This window comes from Propithecus coquereli, unplaced genomic scaffold (genome assembly GCF_000956105.1).
Source record: "Propithecus coquereli isolate 6110/MARCELLA unplaced genomic scaffold, Pcoq_1.0 Scaffold794, whole genome shotgun sequence".
In the NCBI taxonomy this organism is placed as follows: domain Eukaryota; kingdom Metazoa; phylum Chordata; class Mammalia; order Primates; family Indriidae; genus Propithecus; species Propithecus coquereli.
This window is the reverse complement of record NW_012154107.1, coordinates 446,258-463,854: the sequence shown is the minus strand read 5'-3', so window position 1 is coordinate 463,854 and position 17,597 is coordinate 446,258. Positions and strand designations below refer to the sequence as shown.

The following is a 17,597-nucleotide window of genomic DNA, read 5'->3' as shown; positions in this document are numbered from 1 at the left end:
TCAGACTGGCTTCTTCCACTCGGTGACATGCCTTTAAGTTCCTCCCTGTGCTCTCATGGCTCGACAGCTCATGTTTGTGTTTCAAACATGAATAATATTCCGTTGCTTGGGTGTACCACATTTATGTAAATTTACTTATCCGTTCTTTATAAGGGCATCTTGATTGCTTTCAAGTGTGGGCAATTGTGAGGGGCCTCTTGCGGGTGGCATTGCTTGTGGGCCCCTCCCCAGCCTTCTTACCGCCACACCTAACACACCTCCCAGCACACTGTCCCACTCACCCTACGGGGCGGGCCAAGGTTTCCGGAAACCAGATAGAAGACAGAGACTCGCTTGGGCAGAGTCCCAGACTGGAGGCTCCCTGCCCGCCGCCACCGTGGTCCCCTGGGGGGAAAGAGCGGCTTTGAAACCTGGAGAGTCCTGCAGAGAGGGGCCCCCACTCCTCCCCCAGCAACTGGCCTCCAGGCAGGAGTCTGCTTAAACCCTCTCACTCCTTAGGGGCAAATTATTTGCATTAATTAATTGGTTGATTCATTAATTCAAGACACTGTGCTCGGGACCTACAGCTGGGTTTCCATCGACTTTTTGTTCAGCTGACTCAACGGGCTCAGGGCGAAGAAAAGCAAGAGCAAATTGAGAGGTTTGGACATTTTAAATAATGTTAAGATCTGGCCCGTGTCCCTTTGACATGAGAACCACAACTCAGTGTTTGATGGTGTTGTCCTCCCGCTCAGGCTTTTCTGAAACAGACGCTGCGGTATGTATCAGTTATCCGTGGCTGTGTAACAAACCTCCCCGAACTTAGCAACTTCAAATAGCCTTTTCTTTCCTGCGGTTCCGCAGTTTGGACACGCCGGGCCAGGCTGTCCTGCTGGGCCCTCCGGGGCGGACTCGGGTGGGTGCAGCCATCGGAGGCTGCACTGGGGTGGAGGGTCTGACGCGGCCCCTGTTCACAGGTGCGGGAGTGGCGGCTACGCTGTCTCTCGCGGCCACATCTTTCTTGCCAGCTCTGTGCCGGGAGGGAGAGCACGGCAGCTGCCAGGCTTCTGAGGCCCAGGCTCGAGCGCTCACGTGACCCCCCTGTGCCGCAGTCTATTGGTGAGGCCCAGGCTCGAGCGCTCACGTGACACCCCTGTGCCACAGTCTATTGGTCAAAGCCCGGACCTCCCAGATTCAGGGCTGGGGACACAGACGCCACCCTTGATAAGACAAGCGGCAAAGCATTTGAGGCCATTTTCCATCTACAGCTGTTTCCGACGTTGCCTAGTTTACCGTGGTGGGAAAGGAACTGATTTTCTGTTCTGCCGTGATGTTGCCGACTTCTCCATTTCTGCTTCTGCATTTTGGCAATCCTCAGCGAATGGCAGAGACTAAGAAATGCTACATTTCCTAAAGTTGAACATCTACTTCTATCTAGAAGACATTTTTAACTTAAGAGAGTCTTGGGAGTTATTGCCTGAATAACCCATCCTTTTAATTTTAATGCATCACACATAATAATTTTATAAATAAGCCACATTATTTGTAGCATCTATGAATATTCTTAAAACCAAATTGCTTTACGCGTATTCAAAGAGAATCAAAAATTAAAACTGGACGTAATTCCATTTTCCCCAGAGTTTATTTCCTTTAAAATTTTCTTTCTATGACTTCAAAATTCCCGGACATCGTACATGTTCACTGCACGCGTGAGTGTGAGATGACCGTGTGCTCTGTGCCACGCCAGTGCCGGGGCTGCGGTGAGAAAGATGCGCCCGACCCATGGCAGCTGGTCTCGAGGGGGATCAGACAGTCCTACTGGACCACACGGGCGGGGTCTGCTAAGACCCACCCCAGAAAAGCAGAGCTGAGGCCTCCCTCAACCTGGCTCCAGTGTGAACCCCTGAAACCCAGCTGTAGGTCCCAAGCACAGTGTCTTGAATTAATGAATCAACCAATTAATTAATGCACATAATTTGCCCCTAAGGAGTGAGAGGGTTTAAGCAGACTCCTGCCCGGAGGCCAGTTGCTGGGGGAGGTGTGGGGGCCCCTCTCTGCAGGACTCTCCAGGTTTGAAAGCGGCTCTTTCCCCCCAGGGGACCACGGCGGCGGGCAGGGGGCCTCCTGTCTGGGACTCTGCCCAGGAGAGTCTCTGCCTTCTATCTGGTTTCCGGTAACCTTGGCCCGTCCCATAGGGTGAGCGGGACACGGTGTGCTGGGAGGTTTGGGGTCGGCCTGTGCTGGCGGAGGCGAGCGGAGTACGGGCTCCCGGCCACTGCGGCCCCGCCGTGCGGTGAGCGGATTGTGAAAGGCGGCATGAAGGGGGCGGTGGGCCGTCCCCAGACCTGCACTTGCCTTGTCTGGGGAGCGATGTTTCCACAGGGCAGTGCCGCCAGGGCCCACGTGGGAAGACTGGGCCAACCCCGGCCATTTGGAGCCTGGTTTGCCCACCTGCCCGTCTGCTGTCATTTTCCCCCGAGAGCCCAGGCGCCGCCGGCAGCGGAAGGACCTGGCTCTTGGACTTCCTTAGACAGGCCCGGTGCATTCCAGAAGCAGCAACGGGTTCTAAACAGGCCAGGCTTCTCTTTGAGGCCGTTCCAAGCTGAGAGGGGTGGTGCTCACGTCACCCAAAGGTGCTTCACTTAGAGACCTGGTGCCCATTTAAGGAAGAGCTGCCTCTGGGGCAGTTGCGTTTGACTTCTACCTCCCGAGCTCAAGCAGGAAGCGGGGTGAGGTCAGTGCCGCAGTATCTCTGCGGGGTGCTTGGGTTGGGGTCCAGAGCTGACTCTTGCTGTTACTCTGATTTTACCTAATGTTTAGCAGACGTCGCTAAACGTTACTCTTCAGTCTCAAGAGACAGGATGTAATCTGTGGTGTGGCCGAGTTGCTGCAGTAAAATATTTTGCAATCAAGAATGTAACAAATTCATGAATTTTTTAAAAAGCAGAATAAATGGGGTTTTATTGCTGAACTGCAGACTTAGATGCTGTAAAATATGCTGTTGAGAACATGGGCCCCAAAGTAGGTTCTAGTCTCAGCTCTACCACCTGCTAGCTGTGTGACCTTGGGCAAGTTGCTTAACCTCTCTGGGCCTCAGTTTTTTCTTCTGTACAAAAGGACTAATACCACTACTCATTTCGTACGATTTTTGTGAGGATAATATGCAGTAAAAGCACATGAGAAGTCCTTAACCCAGGGTCGGGCCCATATTAAGTGTTTTAGTATTATAAAAGCCCACTATTAGTATTAATAGTATTAATAATCCAAATGTTTACTTACTGAACCTTAAAATGAACCCATATTTTTTCAGGGCCTTAACAAACCAGTTTAAATCAAAGCAGGAGCCCTATACTATTTGAAATTGTCACAAAGCAGCTACCCTCAGTAAACCCCGAGGACCTGGCCCCCTGCCAAGCACTTTAGGGCCATTCCTTCTACACAAAGCCTTTTCTTATCGTCACTGTATTAATGAGTAAACAGGCTCAGAGAGGCTTGGTAACCTGCCCAAGGTCACACAGGAAGGACCCCCAGTCAGTGCGACCTCTTTGGTGACTATGACGACTTATTCCCTCTATGGAAGCAGGATGGAATTTGATCATGATGGTGCTTCCTCGTCCCCACTGAAATACACCTGTGCACAACTAGCAATGGGACGCGCGCTCACGCATCCGCAGGTGGCTATGCGGAGCCTGCACGCGCCAGGCACAGTCAGTGGTGTCTGTCCGTGCGTGTACGTGCCCTGTCCTCCCCTGGCCCGCGCGGGCAGGGAGGCGTGTGGCCATCACGCGACCTGCTCCCCCAGCCCCCCCTCCAGCTCGGACACCGGCCTGCGACTCCCAGACAGCAATGGCCTCCTGCAGACCCCACGCTGGGACGAGCCACAGCGGGTGTGCGCCCTGGAGCAGATCTGCGGCGTGTTCCGGGTGGACCTGGGCCACATGCGCTCCCTGCGCCTTTTCTTCAGGTGAGAAGCATCTCCTGGTGCTCCCTGGTTGGCCCACGTGCTCTTTTCCCGGCTGCCAGGGCTTGGCGTCCGGCCCTGTGCGTGGAGGCCAGGCCCCGGTTGGTTTGGCCAGTGGCAGTCTTTCTAAACGTCCGTCCGCTGCTTCCCCCATCGCTACCTCAGCAGGGTGTGCCCTGTGGCGACCCGGCAGGAGTCAGGCCAGGGTGAGCTACTCTGCCTTCAGGGCGGCGGTGGCCAGCTGTTGCTTGGAGCCCCAGCTCGGGAGAAGAAACCAAACCGGGGCTGCTGCCGAGAGTAGCAGCAACAGGCCGCCGTGACAGGCCGCTGCGACCCCCAAGGGGTGTGCTGTGGCTCGGCCACACGTGCTCAGGATGAGCCAGGGCTTTCTGGATGGAGCTCCCTTTCTGTCATAGCGAGTGGACGGTCCCTAGTGTCCCGCCGTCAGGGCAGCCCAGCCACAGACAGCACCTGCGAAAAGCCTGTGCTTGGCAGAAGCAGGTGCATCCAGAAACTTGGGGGCAGCGGGGGTCCCCAGACCCGGCCACGCTCCAGCCTCTCCTCTTAGGGCAGCCAAGTTTGGGCTGGCGGCGCTGACGGCTGTTTGGTGAGCTTCCTGGCAGGGTTCTCCCGGCCTGCCCCCACCCGCGATGGAGGAGAGCTGCTCCCGGGACGTTCTCTTAGCTCCCGCCCGCCTCACTGGGGCCCAAAACCAGACTCAGCCAACACGGACACCTGGCATCCACCCCCAGGTCTCCTGGACAGAAGGGATGATGTCGCAGGCAGGCAGTGGCGGGGAGAAGGCCGCGGGGGCAGGTTTCCAGAGAGGAGCTCCCGGCCTCCCACGGCTCCCCGGGAGGGGGCTGTTTTGCCTTCTTCGGGAAAGGAGGTGATAGTTTTTATGTGGGTGCAATTCTGTCCCCTCCAGCCTGTGGCCAAACGCCACTGGGACTTACTGTGTCCTGCCTCTGGGGTTGGTGAGGGCGGCTCTGGTTGTGCTGGGGAATAGAAACCCGTGTTTACATATTCATCGGGCCTCCTCTCCCCTCCCGCGGCCCTCAGCGACGAGGCCTGCACCAGCGGCCAGCTGGTGGTCGCCAGCCGCGAGAGCCAGTACAAGGTTTTCCACTTCCACCACGGAGGGCTGGACAAGCTGTCGGAGGTGTTCCAGCAGTGGAAGTACTGCGCCGAGACACACCTCAAAGACCAGGTAGCCCAGCGGGGTCCCCAGTGCTGCCCTGGGTGGGGGAGAGTCCCCCCCGGGACCCCAGGCTGCTGACACTCTCATCCCCACCGGGGGCTCAGCACCTCCCCAGCACGTCTCTCTCCTCCTGGGCCTTGGGGCTGGGGTCACCGTGTCCGAGGGCTCTCGGGGCGTGGCCTGCGGTGGCTTTCGATGGCCCGTGGTCACTGGGTGGCTGCAGGGCAGCACCTTTGGGTTTGAAACGTGTGCCCGGGGCTTGTTGTATAGTCAGTACTCTGCACTTGAAAAAATCATGTTTTGACAAGAACTTCCTGCCATATTTTGCTCAATCTACATACAAATGTAATAAGAGCTCTTTAATTATCTGTTTAAGATACTGTATGTGCTTATTAGGAACGGAGCTGACTTTAAAATTCCCTTCCTTCCCACAGAGCCTCCCGCCGGCTCCCCTTATTACAGTAGCGCGGCTTTTTTCCCCCTACATTGCACAACCTTTGATTTTTGAATTAAATGTCAGCTGCAGTTTTGCCCGGGATTCGTGACTGCTCGCGGAGACAATCTGACAGGCCGGCGCCCCGCTCGCAGAACAGCGATCCCTTTGTATGTGGCCAATCACATGTGATTTATTGCGGGCCCTCCCGGCAGAGGGAAGTTAGGCCATGAGAGGCATTAATTCCGTTTTTTGCGGCTGGGGTCGGAGGGAGAGCGGGGGCGGCTGTCGCAGTGGGCCGGGAGAAGGGCGCACCAAAGGGAAAGCGATGCTAAGATGAAGGTATTTTCATTTTAATTGCGCCTAATTACACTTGCCATTTAGGGGTTTGTATGCAGGGGGGACTGCCCTTCCCCTCCCTCTGGAAGAGAGAGAGGCTTTTAAATCCTGGGAAAAGCATCGCTGGCCTCCAGAGCCGTGCGTCGGAGATACTTACCTTTGCCCAGTTCTCCTCCTGTCTGGCAGGTTGCCCAAGAAAAGACGTGCATGCAGTTCTCCATCCGCCGCCCCAAACTGCCGTCGTCCGAGACGCACCCAGAGGAGAGCATGTACAAGAGGCTGGACGTCTCCGCCTGGCTGGGCCACCTCAACGAGCTGGGCCAGGTGGAGGAGGAATACAAGCTGCGGAAGGTGAGGCCCCACCGGGCCCAGCTGGCAGGGAAGGAGGGCTGCGCGGCCGCCGGACCGTACCCACGGGCCACCTCCCTGGGAGGGTCCCATTCCCTTGTGTGAGGCTGTGTGTGAACACATCGATAAAGCAATCAAAGCGACGGCGTTGAAAAACAGCCCTCCCGGCCGGGTTGGGGGGATACCGTGTCAGCCTGCACAGAAGCGTCTGCAGTGAAATGCGGCCTTTCCAAAACCAGGGATTAGGCCATGACGTGAGAACGACACGTTAATCGGAGCGCCACCCCGGGGGGGCATTGACATTGAAATGAGCCGGGTTTGTGTCCTGTATGGGAACTGAGGCCCGTGTTCCCCTTGTAAACATGTGCAAATTGCAGAGATGTGAATCGAGGCGCACCAAAGCCACCAAAACACATCTCTGGGGATTTGGGGGTTCTTTGAGCCGCCCTGTTTTATCCCCTCCCCAACTTTTGCCGCTTCCTCCAGGCCATTTTCTTTGGCGGCATTGATGTGTCAATCCGGGGGGAGGTCTGGCCCTTCCTGCTGCGCTATTACAGCCACGAGTCCACGTCGGAGGAGCGCGAGGCGCTGCGTGTGCAGAAGCGGAAGGAGTACTCCGAGATCCAGCAGAAAAGGTAACCGCGGGCGCGGCCCGCCCAGCCCTCCGAGCCGCGGAGGAAAGTGTCATTTGAAAAGGCAATTGGAGGTGCGATTCAGCGCTGATAATACGTTTCATGACCCGTAGTTTCTTTCGAAAATGGGCCTCCCAGGAGCGTGAGTGATAGGGTGGGTAAGTAAGTGCAGTCGCCATGCCGAGCGCTCGGGCCTCGCAACCGCGGGCTCGTTAGCTCACATGTCAAGGTTTTAGAATTCTTGTTCAAAAGACTCGACCAGGCGCCGACATCCCACAGCTGAAGGCTGGACTGGGAGGGGCTCCAGGGCGGAGGAATCGGGGTCAGGACCGCCCCTGCCCTGACCCACTTGGGCCTCACAGACCGGACTGCGGTCAGCTCTTCTCTCCGGGAGGCCAGAACTGGGTGAAGCCCCAGGTTACCCACAGGCTGTGCGCAGCCCCCTCCAGGACGCTGGGCCGGGGCCCAGGCCTCATTACCCGTCGGGCTGCAATCACCTCTCCCCTCTGGGACGCTGGGGCCAGCGAGGCTGGGTTAATTTGGGGGGAGCCTTGGACGAACACCAACCCCCCTCCCGTGTCAGGGGAGGGTCTGCCAGCTGCAGAAGCAGCCCGGTTCCCATGCAGGGAACAGGGCCTGGGGGGAGGCCCCTTCCCTGAGGGGGTGGCTCAGTGCCACCGTGTGTTGCTTGCTGACCGCCGGGCGGGGTGCCGTGCTCCACGCAGGCTCTCCATGGCGCCCGAGGAGCACAGGGCGTTCTGGCGCAATGTGCAGTTCACCGTGGACAAAGACGTGGTTCGGACGGATCGGAGCAACCAGTTCTTCCGAGGGGAAGGCAATCCGAACGTGGAAAGCATGAGGTACTCCGCTCCCGGGCCAGCACGTCCCCAGGCAGGCCCAGCCTCCCGTCCCTTCCCCGTCTGCATGTGCGCCCGCCTGGCCCGACCCCTCTGGGCAGTGGGCGAGCCTGGGGCAGGGTTCTGCAGGGCCCTCTCCCAAATTCACACAGTCGAGGCTCAGCATCTGGGCATGAGCTGTTCGTGGGGTACTGTGGTTGGCATCTCGTGGCCGTGGAAACCCGGGGCCAGGCCTGTAGCTACACAGGTCCTTCGTGGGGGGCCAGCAAGCCCCTCTACGCCCGGGCGCCCGCCAGCCTGTCCTTGCTTGGCTCCCACCGCCCTTGGAGGAGCCTCCCCGTGGGTGGTCTTCCAGCGATCCCGCCACTCAGAGCGGGGGGCTGGCATCTTCCACACTCTGCTGCAGCCTGGCAAGTAATTGCACAAAATTAGCAGCTCATAAAAACGTCCCTGCCAGTCCGCCTTGTGTCCCAGGCAGTCGACCCTTAAGAAAATCAGGCTGACACTGCTCCTGGCCCCCTGCTCCCGAGGCTCTGGGCCTGGCGCGCAGCTAATCGCAGGTCGCCACCTTTGCAAAGCGAGGGCCTGTGCGTCTGATCCCACACGTGGGCTCTCGGGCAGCCACAGAGCTGCCAGGAACCTGCTGTCCGACTGCCTCGCCCCCACCCAACCCCCGAGGTCAAGGCAGGTGGGGGCCGGGCAGCCAAAGTCTCCAGCCCAGGGCTCTGCGCCCGGGCGAGGCCAGCAGGGACGGAGGGTCATCACCATCCACCGCTGTCCCCCCGCCCCGCAGGAGGATCCTGCTCAACTACGCCGTGTACAACCCAGCCGTCGGCTACTCCCAGGGCATGTCGGACCTGGTGGCGCCCATCCTGGCCGAGGTCCTGGATGAATCTGACACCTTCTGGTGCTTTGTGGGTTTGATGCAGAACACGATTTTTGTCAGCTCTCCCCGGGACGAGGACATGGAGAAGCAGCTGGTGAGGCTGGGGTGGGGCATGTGCGTGTCTGAGGGCGCTGGGAGAGCCGGGGCCGCCCCCTCCTCTTGCTGGTGGGGTCTCGGTGGTGATGTGTGGCTTGGCTGCCGCAGGTCAGTAGGCAGCTTAGCCCTGGTCCCTAGGGGAGGGCCAGCCAGCTCCAGGAGGGGTGCTGTTCCCAGGTCTCTGGGGCGGCCCCCCCACCTCCATGCACAGGACGACCCAGCCCAGGCTCCCTGGCAGGGCCAGGAAGTGGAGGCCCCAGCGCCCCTGGACCTGTGCTTTATAACACAGGCGTCCAACGCAGCTACGGCTCCTGAGGCCCCAGGGCAGTTCTCACACCCAAGCCCGAGGACAGCTGGCCTTCCCTGGGGGGCCCAACTGGCACCCCTCCCTTCAAGGGCTCCCTTGAAGGATCAGCCCTCCGTAGACCAGGCGGCACTGTGTTGGGGGGACAAGCAAAGCTGGGTAAGACGGCGGGGGAGTGTGCGGCCCAGGGACCAAGCCAGGGCACCCCGTATCCCCTGTGTGTACCGTATCACCTGCCAGGTGCCGTCCCCAGGCACTGGGGCATGGTCTCACCCTCCGGGCTGGGAGGAAGCTGGGCCTGGGAGCTGGCAGTGTGTGCAGAGGATGTGGGCGCCGGACAGTGATGCGGAACGTGCCGTGACAGACAGCAGGGTCCCCGGGCTGGGGCGGGTCCACGGTGTGGGGTCTGGCCCTGCCTCGCCAAGGCTGGGCTGAGCAGAGTGTTCCGGGGGTGACACCGAGTGACCCCGTCTTGCTGGACCAGACCCGCCATGTGCAGCGAGGGCAGAGCTTCGCGAAGGGCTTGGAAGGCCAGAGCCAAGGAGAGTCCTTGAGACTAACCCTCAGGGCCGCGGAAGACTAGCCGGGGGTGCCTGCAGCAGAGAGGACTTGAGGGCGGGCGCCGGGGGTGCAGCTGGAAACTGGAGGCACCTTGGCAGGGGGGATTTGGGGGGGCGCCGCCTGCATGAGCCTGCCCTGGCTGCAGTGGGGCCAGTGGCCAGTCAGGAGGATCCTCACGGCCTCGGCCTACGAGGGCCGAGGGGCTCCAGCGGCCACCTCGAGCAGGAACGGCAGCGTGTGGCCACTGAGCCTCACCCCAAGATTCCCCCGAGGTGCCCCCAACTGTGATCTGGCCCCACCTGGGCCACGGGCTGACTGCAGCCTGCTCACTCTGTCATTCCGCGTCCGTGTGATGCCAGGCTTCCACGGTACCTGGGAGGCAATTACAGGGTCTGACGCCGTTCGCCCCGACAGGCTCACGGCCGCACGTGGCCGGCTGACTCATTAACTGCCGGAGACTGATTTTCCAGCGGCACTGGTGAAGTCAGCAGCCTGAGCCCGGGTGCTCTAGAAATAGCCCTGATCTTGTCCGACGTCACTGGGAGGTGACCTTCACCACAGGAATCGAGTGTCCTGGAGCTCAGACACATCCCCTTCCTGCCCTAAATCAGTCCTGGAAGAGGATGCATCTCATGGTCGGAGCAGAAGGGGCTGGGCCAGGGGTCCCCTGGATGACCTGCTCCCCTTCCCAGGCGGGCTGGGCTCTAGAAACAGCCCCGTGTGTCCGCTGGGCTGGGCGGCGGTCGCTCAGCTTCCCGGCCACACCAGGCTGTGATGCTCTCCGCTCTGCCCGGGGCCACCACACAGCCTCCAGAACAGGCTTAAATTGGGACAAACTGGCAGCGACGGGGGTAGCCAAATTCCAGTGGCAGAACGAAATAAGCGGGTGGCAGGCAAGCGCAGCGGGTGGGGGTCGCCTGCGTGCGCTTTTCCCGTGGGAGGGGCCCCGTGGGCGGGGCCTCCTGCGCCCGGTGGACGAGCCTGTGCGGGGCGGGGGCTGACGTGTCCCGGCCTCGCCCCCAGCTGTACCTGCGGGAGCTGCTGCGGCTGACGCACCTGCGCTTCTACCAGCACCTGGTCTCGCTGGGCGAGGACGGGCTACAGATGCTCTTCTGCCACCGCTGGCTCCTGCTGTGCTTCAAGCGGGAGTTCCCTGAGGCCGAGGCCCTGCGGATCTGGGAGGCCTGCTGGGCCCACTACCAGGTGAGCCGGGGTAGCCGGGACTGTAGCCCCTGAACAACCCTCACCTGCCTGTGCCCGGCCTTTGGGGAGGGCCTCGCCCCTGCCCACCCACGCCACGTGTAGCCCCTTATGCGCCACGGCTTCCAGCCCCACGTGGCTGGCTGCAGACCTCGCAGCTCGCCTCCCCAGTAACTGAAATCGATGCCGATTGCGCACCACCTGCGCTCACCACTGCCTTCTGGGGCTGAGCTCCTTCCTGTCACTGCCAGTCGGTGTGAGCAACACCGTCAGGGCCGGAGCAAAGCTAAGCAGCCCAGGACGCTGGTACCCACGAGCTAGAGCCATCGCTGTCTGTCCTCTTGAACCTGCCCAGCCACCGAGCTCCAGCTCACCATCACCCTCCTACACGGGGAAGGGGCCCGAAATCCTGCCTCCGCGTCAACCCCCCGGGAGAGCCAGGGACGGTGGTGCCGCCTTCCCTCGCCATCCTCTGTCATCAGTGTCTGCTCAACAAGTTCCCCTCAGAGCACAGCCCTGGCTCTGTCACATGGCTTCGCCGCCCCAATTAGGGACAAGCTGGCCATGTTAAAGGATAGGCAAGTCTCTGAATCCATCAGCCTTTTGAAAAAGGAGGATTGACGCATGCGGGAGGGAGGACCCTTCCTGCAAGAGCGCTCTGTGCCCCACCGCGGCGGCCCCACAGCCTCCAGCAGATGGACGTGAGCACCGCCAGCCGGCAGAAATTGGCATCAGCGTTTCCCGCCCGACTCTCGCGGGGGGATCATATCCGATGAGAGCGAGTCTGAAGAAACACGGCGCTGAGGCCACAGGCTGCCTGGAATCCACGTGTCCCGGCCGGGGTTGCGCAGAACGAAGCGAGGCGTTTCCCACCGGGGCTAACGTGCTCCACGCGGATGTTCAGGGCGAAACGCGGCGTGGATGGTCCAAAACGCTGGATCCGCCCCCAAAAATAAATAGATCGTGCCTCACTGCGTGTTTTCCCAGCAGCACATTCGCCACTGTCGTCCCGTGATTTTAGGCTAATGTTACAATGAACTGGGAGCACCCAAGGGGCGGGGCCATTTCTCCCGGTGATGTTCGCGGCTGTGCGCTGTGTCTTAATGAAACCTGGGGGAAGTTACAGGAGGGAGGCCCACGGGCCCCTCTCTGTTGGCTGCCGTTTTCATTAAAGCCACAGAACGAGTTTCCCTCATTTTCGGGCTTTGGGCTAAATGCAGCTGCATTTGGGCCCACGCCCTGGTCAGTGCAGTGGTATTCGGGCCGGGGGTGAGATGATGGTGGGGGGAGGATAGGTAGCCAGGAGTGAGCTCTGTGGAAGGACAGGTCACTGCCAGGCAATGCCTCTAACTTTCCAGTGACTGCTGAGTGAGCTGGCTCGATTCCACCTTCCTGCTGGTTTGCCGTGGGGCTGGCCTGCCCTGCACCTGGCCCTGGGCGCTGCGCGCAGCCCGCGCAGACTGCCCTGCCTCTCCCTCCCACACTCCCGTCCGAGGGAAGCTGGCGTCCACCTCCTGGAACTCCTCCCCGCATCTCACCCCAGCCAGGGTTCAAACTCCTGGAAAGGATCAGTCGGAGCCAAACAAGACCATTCCGGCTTCGTTCAGAGGAAGAGGCGGGCAGCCTGGGGGTGTCTCCCGGTGCAGGCTGGGGTGTGGGAGTAGCTACCTGTGACCTCTGCCCTCATCGTGGGCTCTGGGTTGGGGACGCAGTTCCTCCTGGTTTGGGTCGTCGACGTCAGGAGACCAAACACGGATTTCCTGGTGCTCTGCGTCCCTTCCCTGCTCGGGAAGCAAGTGTGTATTGAAGGCGCGTGCGTGCCTTGAGGCATCCGGGCAGGAGAACATCCAGGATGCGCAGGGTCAGGACTCGGTGTCAACTTCCTGCAGCTGCCGGGCATTGCTGGGCAGGCCTGTGGGGTGGCCTTCAAGGAGGACAGCAGAGTCCTCGATGGGCCTCCAAAGAGGGTGAAAGACAGCAGGATCCTTCCAGCCACCCTGCGGGGACTGCCGGGAGCTGCCGTGCCCCACTCTGTTAGCATGCTCCCACTTCTGCTGTTCTAGCGGCAAACCACAGAGTGGGGTCTGGGGCACGTTCTGCCTGGAGGCGGGAGGGCAGGCTGACCGGTGGGTGGCAGCCAGAGGCTCTTCCTTGGGGGCGTCTTCCACGACCCACCGGCGTGTGTTCTGACCCAGCCTTCTCTGCACACCGTCTCGAGACCTTCACAGATGACTCCGTGTGAGAGCAGACCAGTCTCCAGAGCGGGGGTGGTCTTTGCCCCCACCACGGAGCCCACCCACATTGCTTCCCAGAAGAGTCCCAGCAGCCCCTGTGTGCTCAGCTCACCTCATCCCCTCTGGATGTCACAGAGCCAGGGGATGTAGGAATGAGAATGGTCCCATTCGCAGGTGGGGAAACTGAGGACCAAAGAGGCTGGGCTCTGAACCCAGACACCTCGCCTTGGGGCCCTCATCCTGTACCTCTGCACTCAGTTTCCCTCTCGAGGCCAGGCCTGGGGCTTGACCAGAACTGTTATCTGAACTCCACTCCCCCGCCGCAGACAGACTACTTCCACCTCTTCATCTGCGTGGCCATCGTGGCCATCTACGGGGATGATGTCATCGAGCAGCAGCTGGCCACGGACCAGATGCTCCTGCACTTCGGAAACTTGGCCATGCACATGAACGGGGAGCTGGTTCTCAGGAAGGTGAGCCCCGCCCCCACACATAAGCCCCACCCCTGTATGCAGAGCCCCACCCCACCCACCCTGCTGCCTGGGAGCTCCTGGTCCAGGCACCTGTCACAGCCCCCTCTGGCTTGCTGGTGTCACTGCAGGGCTGTCCACACACTCCTCAGGGGCTCCATCGCTGATCAGCATCCAACACAGGAGCCTCCCTCTCCGGGGTGGAATGGACAAATTCCTGGGGCTGATAGACAGGTTCCCCACCTTTGTGGGGCAGCTTCTCACCCAAGGCTGGCTGGAACAGAGGGACCTGGGGCTTTTGCCACCTCCTTGGCTTCCCAGACTGCTCCTGGAGATGCTGCTAGTCAGAGCTCTCTGCCGGCTCTTAGGGGCAGGAGGAGGGGTCCTGGGGTCAGTGGTACCGCCTGCACAGGACGCCCAAAACAGCCTGCAGGGCCTGAAAGGTGGGCCCCAGAGCAGAGCTCCAGGGGCTGAGTCGGAAAGGGGTCTTGCCAAGGGGCCAGGCAGATGAGGGCCGCTTGGGTGCCTTCTTAACCTTGCGCCACACGTGAGCACTGCCCCGGGCCTCCTGGGGCCTGCCACTGCAGCCACGGGAGACCAGGGGTCCCGCGTGCTGGTGTTGATGGGACATGGCGGGCACAGCCCTGGGGCCTGAGCCTGGGACACAGCCCCCAGGTGTTGGCCGTGGCTGCTGTTGCTTTTGGACCCCTCCTGGGGGGGCCCCTGGCCGCCAGGCTGTCCCCCTTCTCCTCCTGACAGCCTATCTTCTCTCGTTGCAGGCGAGGAGTCTGCTCTATCAGTTCCGCCTGCTGCCAAGGATCCCCTGCAGCCTGCACGACCTGTGCAAGCTGTGCGGGACGGGCATGTGGGACAGCGGGTGCATGCCTGCCGTGGAGTGCACCGGCCACGCCGGCTCGGAGCGCTGTCCCTACGGGGGCACAGTGCAGACGCCTTCGCCCAAGCCCCCAAGAGACGGCAAGAAGGGCCCAAAGGCGCCTCGGGAGGGCTTCGGCTTCCGCAGATAGGGTGGGCTCGCGCGCCATGCATGGGTTGAGGGGCCCTCACTAGAGGTCCTGGGCGTGAGAGGGGGTGGGGCTGGGCGTGGAGGGGACAGAGACGGTAGAAACGAGAGGAGATGCCTTTGGGCAACATGAAGGGAGACGTTGCACATTAACGACAAGTCAGAGTCCGGAAGGGACAGCAGTAAGGCCAACCAGCCACCCCGCAAGCCAGCTCGGGAATGCTGGACAGGATGCATGGCCACCCCCGAGACGCAGGCTGGCCAGGCGCTCTTGCTGGCTGCCTCTGGAGGATTTCAGCACGTCCCAGGAGTTCCTCCTGCTTCGTTGGCAACCTCATGGCGCTGCTGGGCGCTGAGAAGAGCAGAGACGGGAGCAAAAGGCCTTATTCACCCACCAACTCCGAGGGCTGCAGAGCAGGGGGCTCCTGTCCAGGCCCAGAGACATGTTTGCAAGCCAGACACGCTTCCTCGTCAGACCCGTCCCCTTCAAGTGAGCCAAACACGCCCCACAGCTTGCCCGGCCACAGCTGTGACACTGATATGAAGACGTCCGCCCAAAACACAGGAAAAAAGCCCAGCTGATTTCAGGATAGAGGAGGGTGGGGCTTTTCACACCGTCCACGTAAACATGTCACACCCGTGGTATGTGGAGGAAACCGCCTGCCGCAAGGCTGGCCCCGGCTGTTGGAGAAGAGTCGGATTCCTTTCCCGTGGCTGAGGGTCTTCTGCATGGGGCTCCGTGGCATGGTTTAACGTCAACCCCACCGAATACAGCAACCAACTGGGGGCTGAATGGGTCGAGGTGTGTGTGCGTGTCTGTGTGCATGTGTGCGTGCGCGCGTGTGTGTGTGCGTGCATGTCTGTGTGTGTGTGTATGTGTGTGTGCAAGGTCCTCTGAGGAGAACCGGCTCTGTCCCAGGAAGTGCTAGTGTATCACCTGACCAACCCGGACCAAGGCACATGGAAATAGTTAGAAAGACTCCCACTTTCCTGCAGTCTCTGCTGTGAACACAGGTCTTCTAGAAGTCAGCCCACCAGGCGGTCAGACACAAGAGCGACCCCGGTAAAGTAGCCAGCACTCAGGGAACGAGGTCTTCCCGGCACACTCTCCCGCCTCCGGAAGACCATGTGTCAGTAGCTCCCTCTGGGACTCAGAGACGTGTGAGCCATGGTGTGAGGGCGCCCAGCCAGCTTACCAGTGTCCCAGCCAATTGCACCGAAAGCCACTTCTTAGCCTGGTGGCAGCAAGGAGACTCGAGTCCCTCCTTGAACCCTCCAGCGCATCCTTCTGGGGAGAAGTCCTTGCCGTGCCGCGAGTCGTCTCGGGGCAGAGAGCGAGGGCTTCCTCCCGCTCGCAGCCCTTCTCGCCGCAGGCTGGCGCTGCGGGACAGTGCCACTCGGGAAAGACGTTTCCCAGCTGGGAAGGGCAGGGTATCAGGTGCCAGCCGCCTCCTGCTCAGCTTGCCTTTTCTCCAGGAACCCACAGTCTCTGGCAGACGCTTCCATGTCCGTGGGTCCCTCTGTCCGAGAGCCTCTGGGGACACCATCCTGGGTCCCCATCAGTGCCCAGGCCCTGGGGTTCTGACCCTTACTGTCCAGCAGTGGGGCATGGAGGTGGCCGCGGGAGTGGCCTGCTCTGCCACTTTGTGCCTGGGAGAGAGCACTGCCTTTCTGTGTGGCTCCTGACCCTGCTCCAGGAACCACACCCCCCGAGCAGGTCTGTCAGTTGTTCACTGCCACACTGCTGTGGCTGTAGGACAAACAACCGAAACTCAATGGACTAAAACAAGCTGCGTCTGCCTGGCACAGGAGCCTGCAGATCAGCGGTCTGGGCTGGGCGGTTCCAGTCTGGGTGGGCCTTGCTCTCCCCTGTCTGGGGCCAACCGGCTGTAAGTCCCAGGGGTGCTGCAGGTGCGGAGGTGGACGCTGACGCTGCTCTCTGTGTCCCTGCATCCCCCCTGCAGGCTGGCCCTGGCGGAGGCGCACAGGCAGAAGTGGGCAAGTGCCTGTCCGAGCCTTGGCGGGCACCACGCCTGCCGCCAAAGCAAGCCACGTGGCCAGACCCAGCACTGAGGGTTGGGTCCCCTCTGCGCAGTCACTTGGCAAAAGGCTGAGGATTTGGAGGGGCAAGGACCATTGTTATAGTCAGTCTGCCACCACCGGAGGTCGTGGTCCAAACAACGCCGTGCCGGAACACTCCCTCCTCGGGGAGAAACAGGGCGCCCCTCGCCTCCCCAGCGGGCAGCATCCCTTATTTTTGTTTTCGTTTGGTTAGGATTTTTGTCAGGTGTTTTTGTTTGTTTTTTTGGGACAGGGTCTTGCTCTGTCGCCAAGGCTGAAGTGCAGTGGTGGCATCATAGCTTACTGCAGCCTCACACTCCTGGGCTCAAGCGATCCTCCTGCCTTAGCCTCCTGAGTAGCTGAGACTACAGGCGCCGCCACCACGCCCAGCTAATTTTTTAAAAAAATTTTTGTAGAGATGGGGTCTCACTATGTTGCTCAGGCTGGTCTCAAACTCCTGGGCTGAAGGGATCCTTCCGCCTTGGCCTCCCAAAGTGCTGGGGTCACAGGTGGGAGCCACCGTGCCCAGTCCCTTCCTGTGTTTTACTAGATGCCTTGTGCCTTCGGGCTGCTGTGTTTGGGGGAGGGGGGTGCAAGCCCAGGGGGCACTCACTCTGGAGGGTCCTGGGTGGGAGGCATTCCTTCTGGACTCCCAGCTCCCACGTTCCTCACCCCCAGGAGCCCCCCAGACCGACCAGCCGCACCTTCCCTGCCAAATGCACCCCCAGTCAGTGCACCTGCCTCACACTCCCCGTGGGCCGGCCCGGGCCCTGGTGAGATCTGCACCTCTCAGACCAGCCAGGACCTTGGGCGCGCAGACCGGGCGTGCAGAGCACGGCCGAGGAAACACTGCTCTGGCGGGATGGAGAAACCCGCCACCCGTACACCTCCCCTAATCTGGATGCAATTAGAGGAAACCAGCCAAAACCCTGCGGCAGCTGTTGCCCCGGGATTATTTCCAGCTAGCAAAAGGCATTAGGGTGATAATTCAGTCATTAGACTTCGAGCCTTCCC

The 17,597-nt window shown here is 60.6% G+C and overlaps 1 protein-coding gene across 1 annotated transcript in view; it reads left to right on the top strand.

Moving 5' to 3' along the window:
• Positions 1 to 15,208, top strand: part of TBC1D16 (TBC1 domain family, member 16) — an 87,917-nt gene extending 72,709 nt beyond the window's left edge. The window contains 9 exon segments of the mRNA XM_012663085.1: positions 3,782 to 3,943; positions 5,003 to 5,150; positions 6,100 to 6,264; positions 6,748 to 6,896; positions 7,619 to 7,753; positions 8,544 to 8,730; positions 10,621 to 10,800; positions 13,358 to 13,504; positions 14,281 to 15,208. Of these exon segments, the coding sequence (XP_012518539.1) occupies positions 3,782 to 3,943; positions 5,003 to 5,150; positions 6,100 to 6,264; positions 6,748 to 6,896; positions 7,619 to 7,753; positions 8,544 to 8,730; positions 10,621 to 10,800; positions 13,358 to 13,504; positions 14,281 to 14,526 (1,519 nt within the window). The 3' untranslated portion in view covers positions 14,527 to 15,208.
• Positions 15,209 to 17,597: the final 2,389 nt, after the last annotated feature.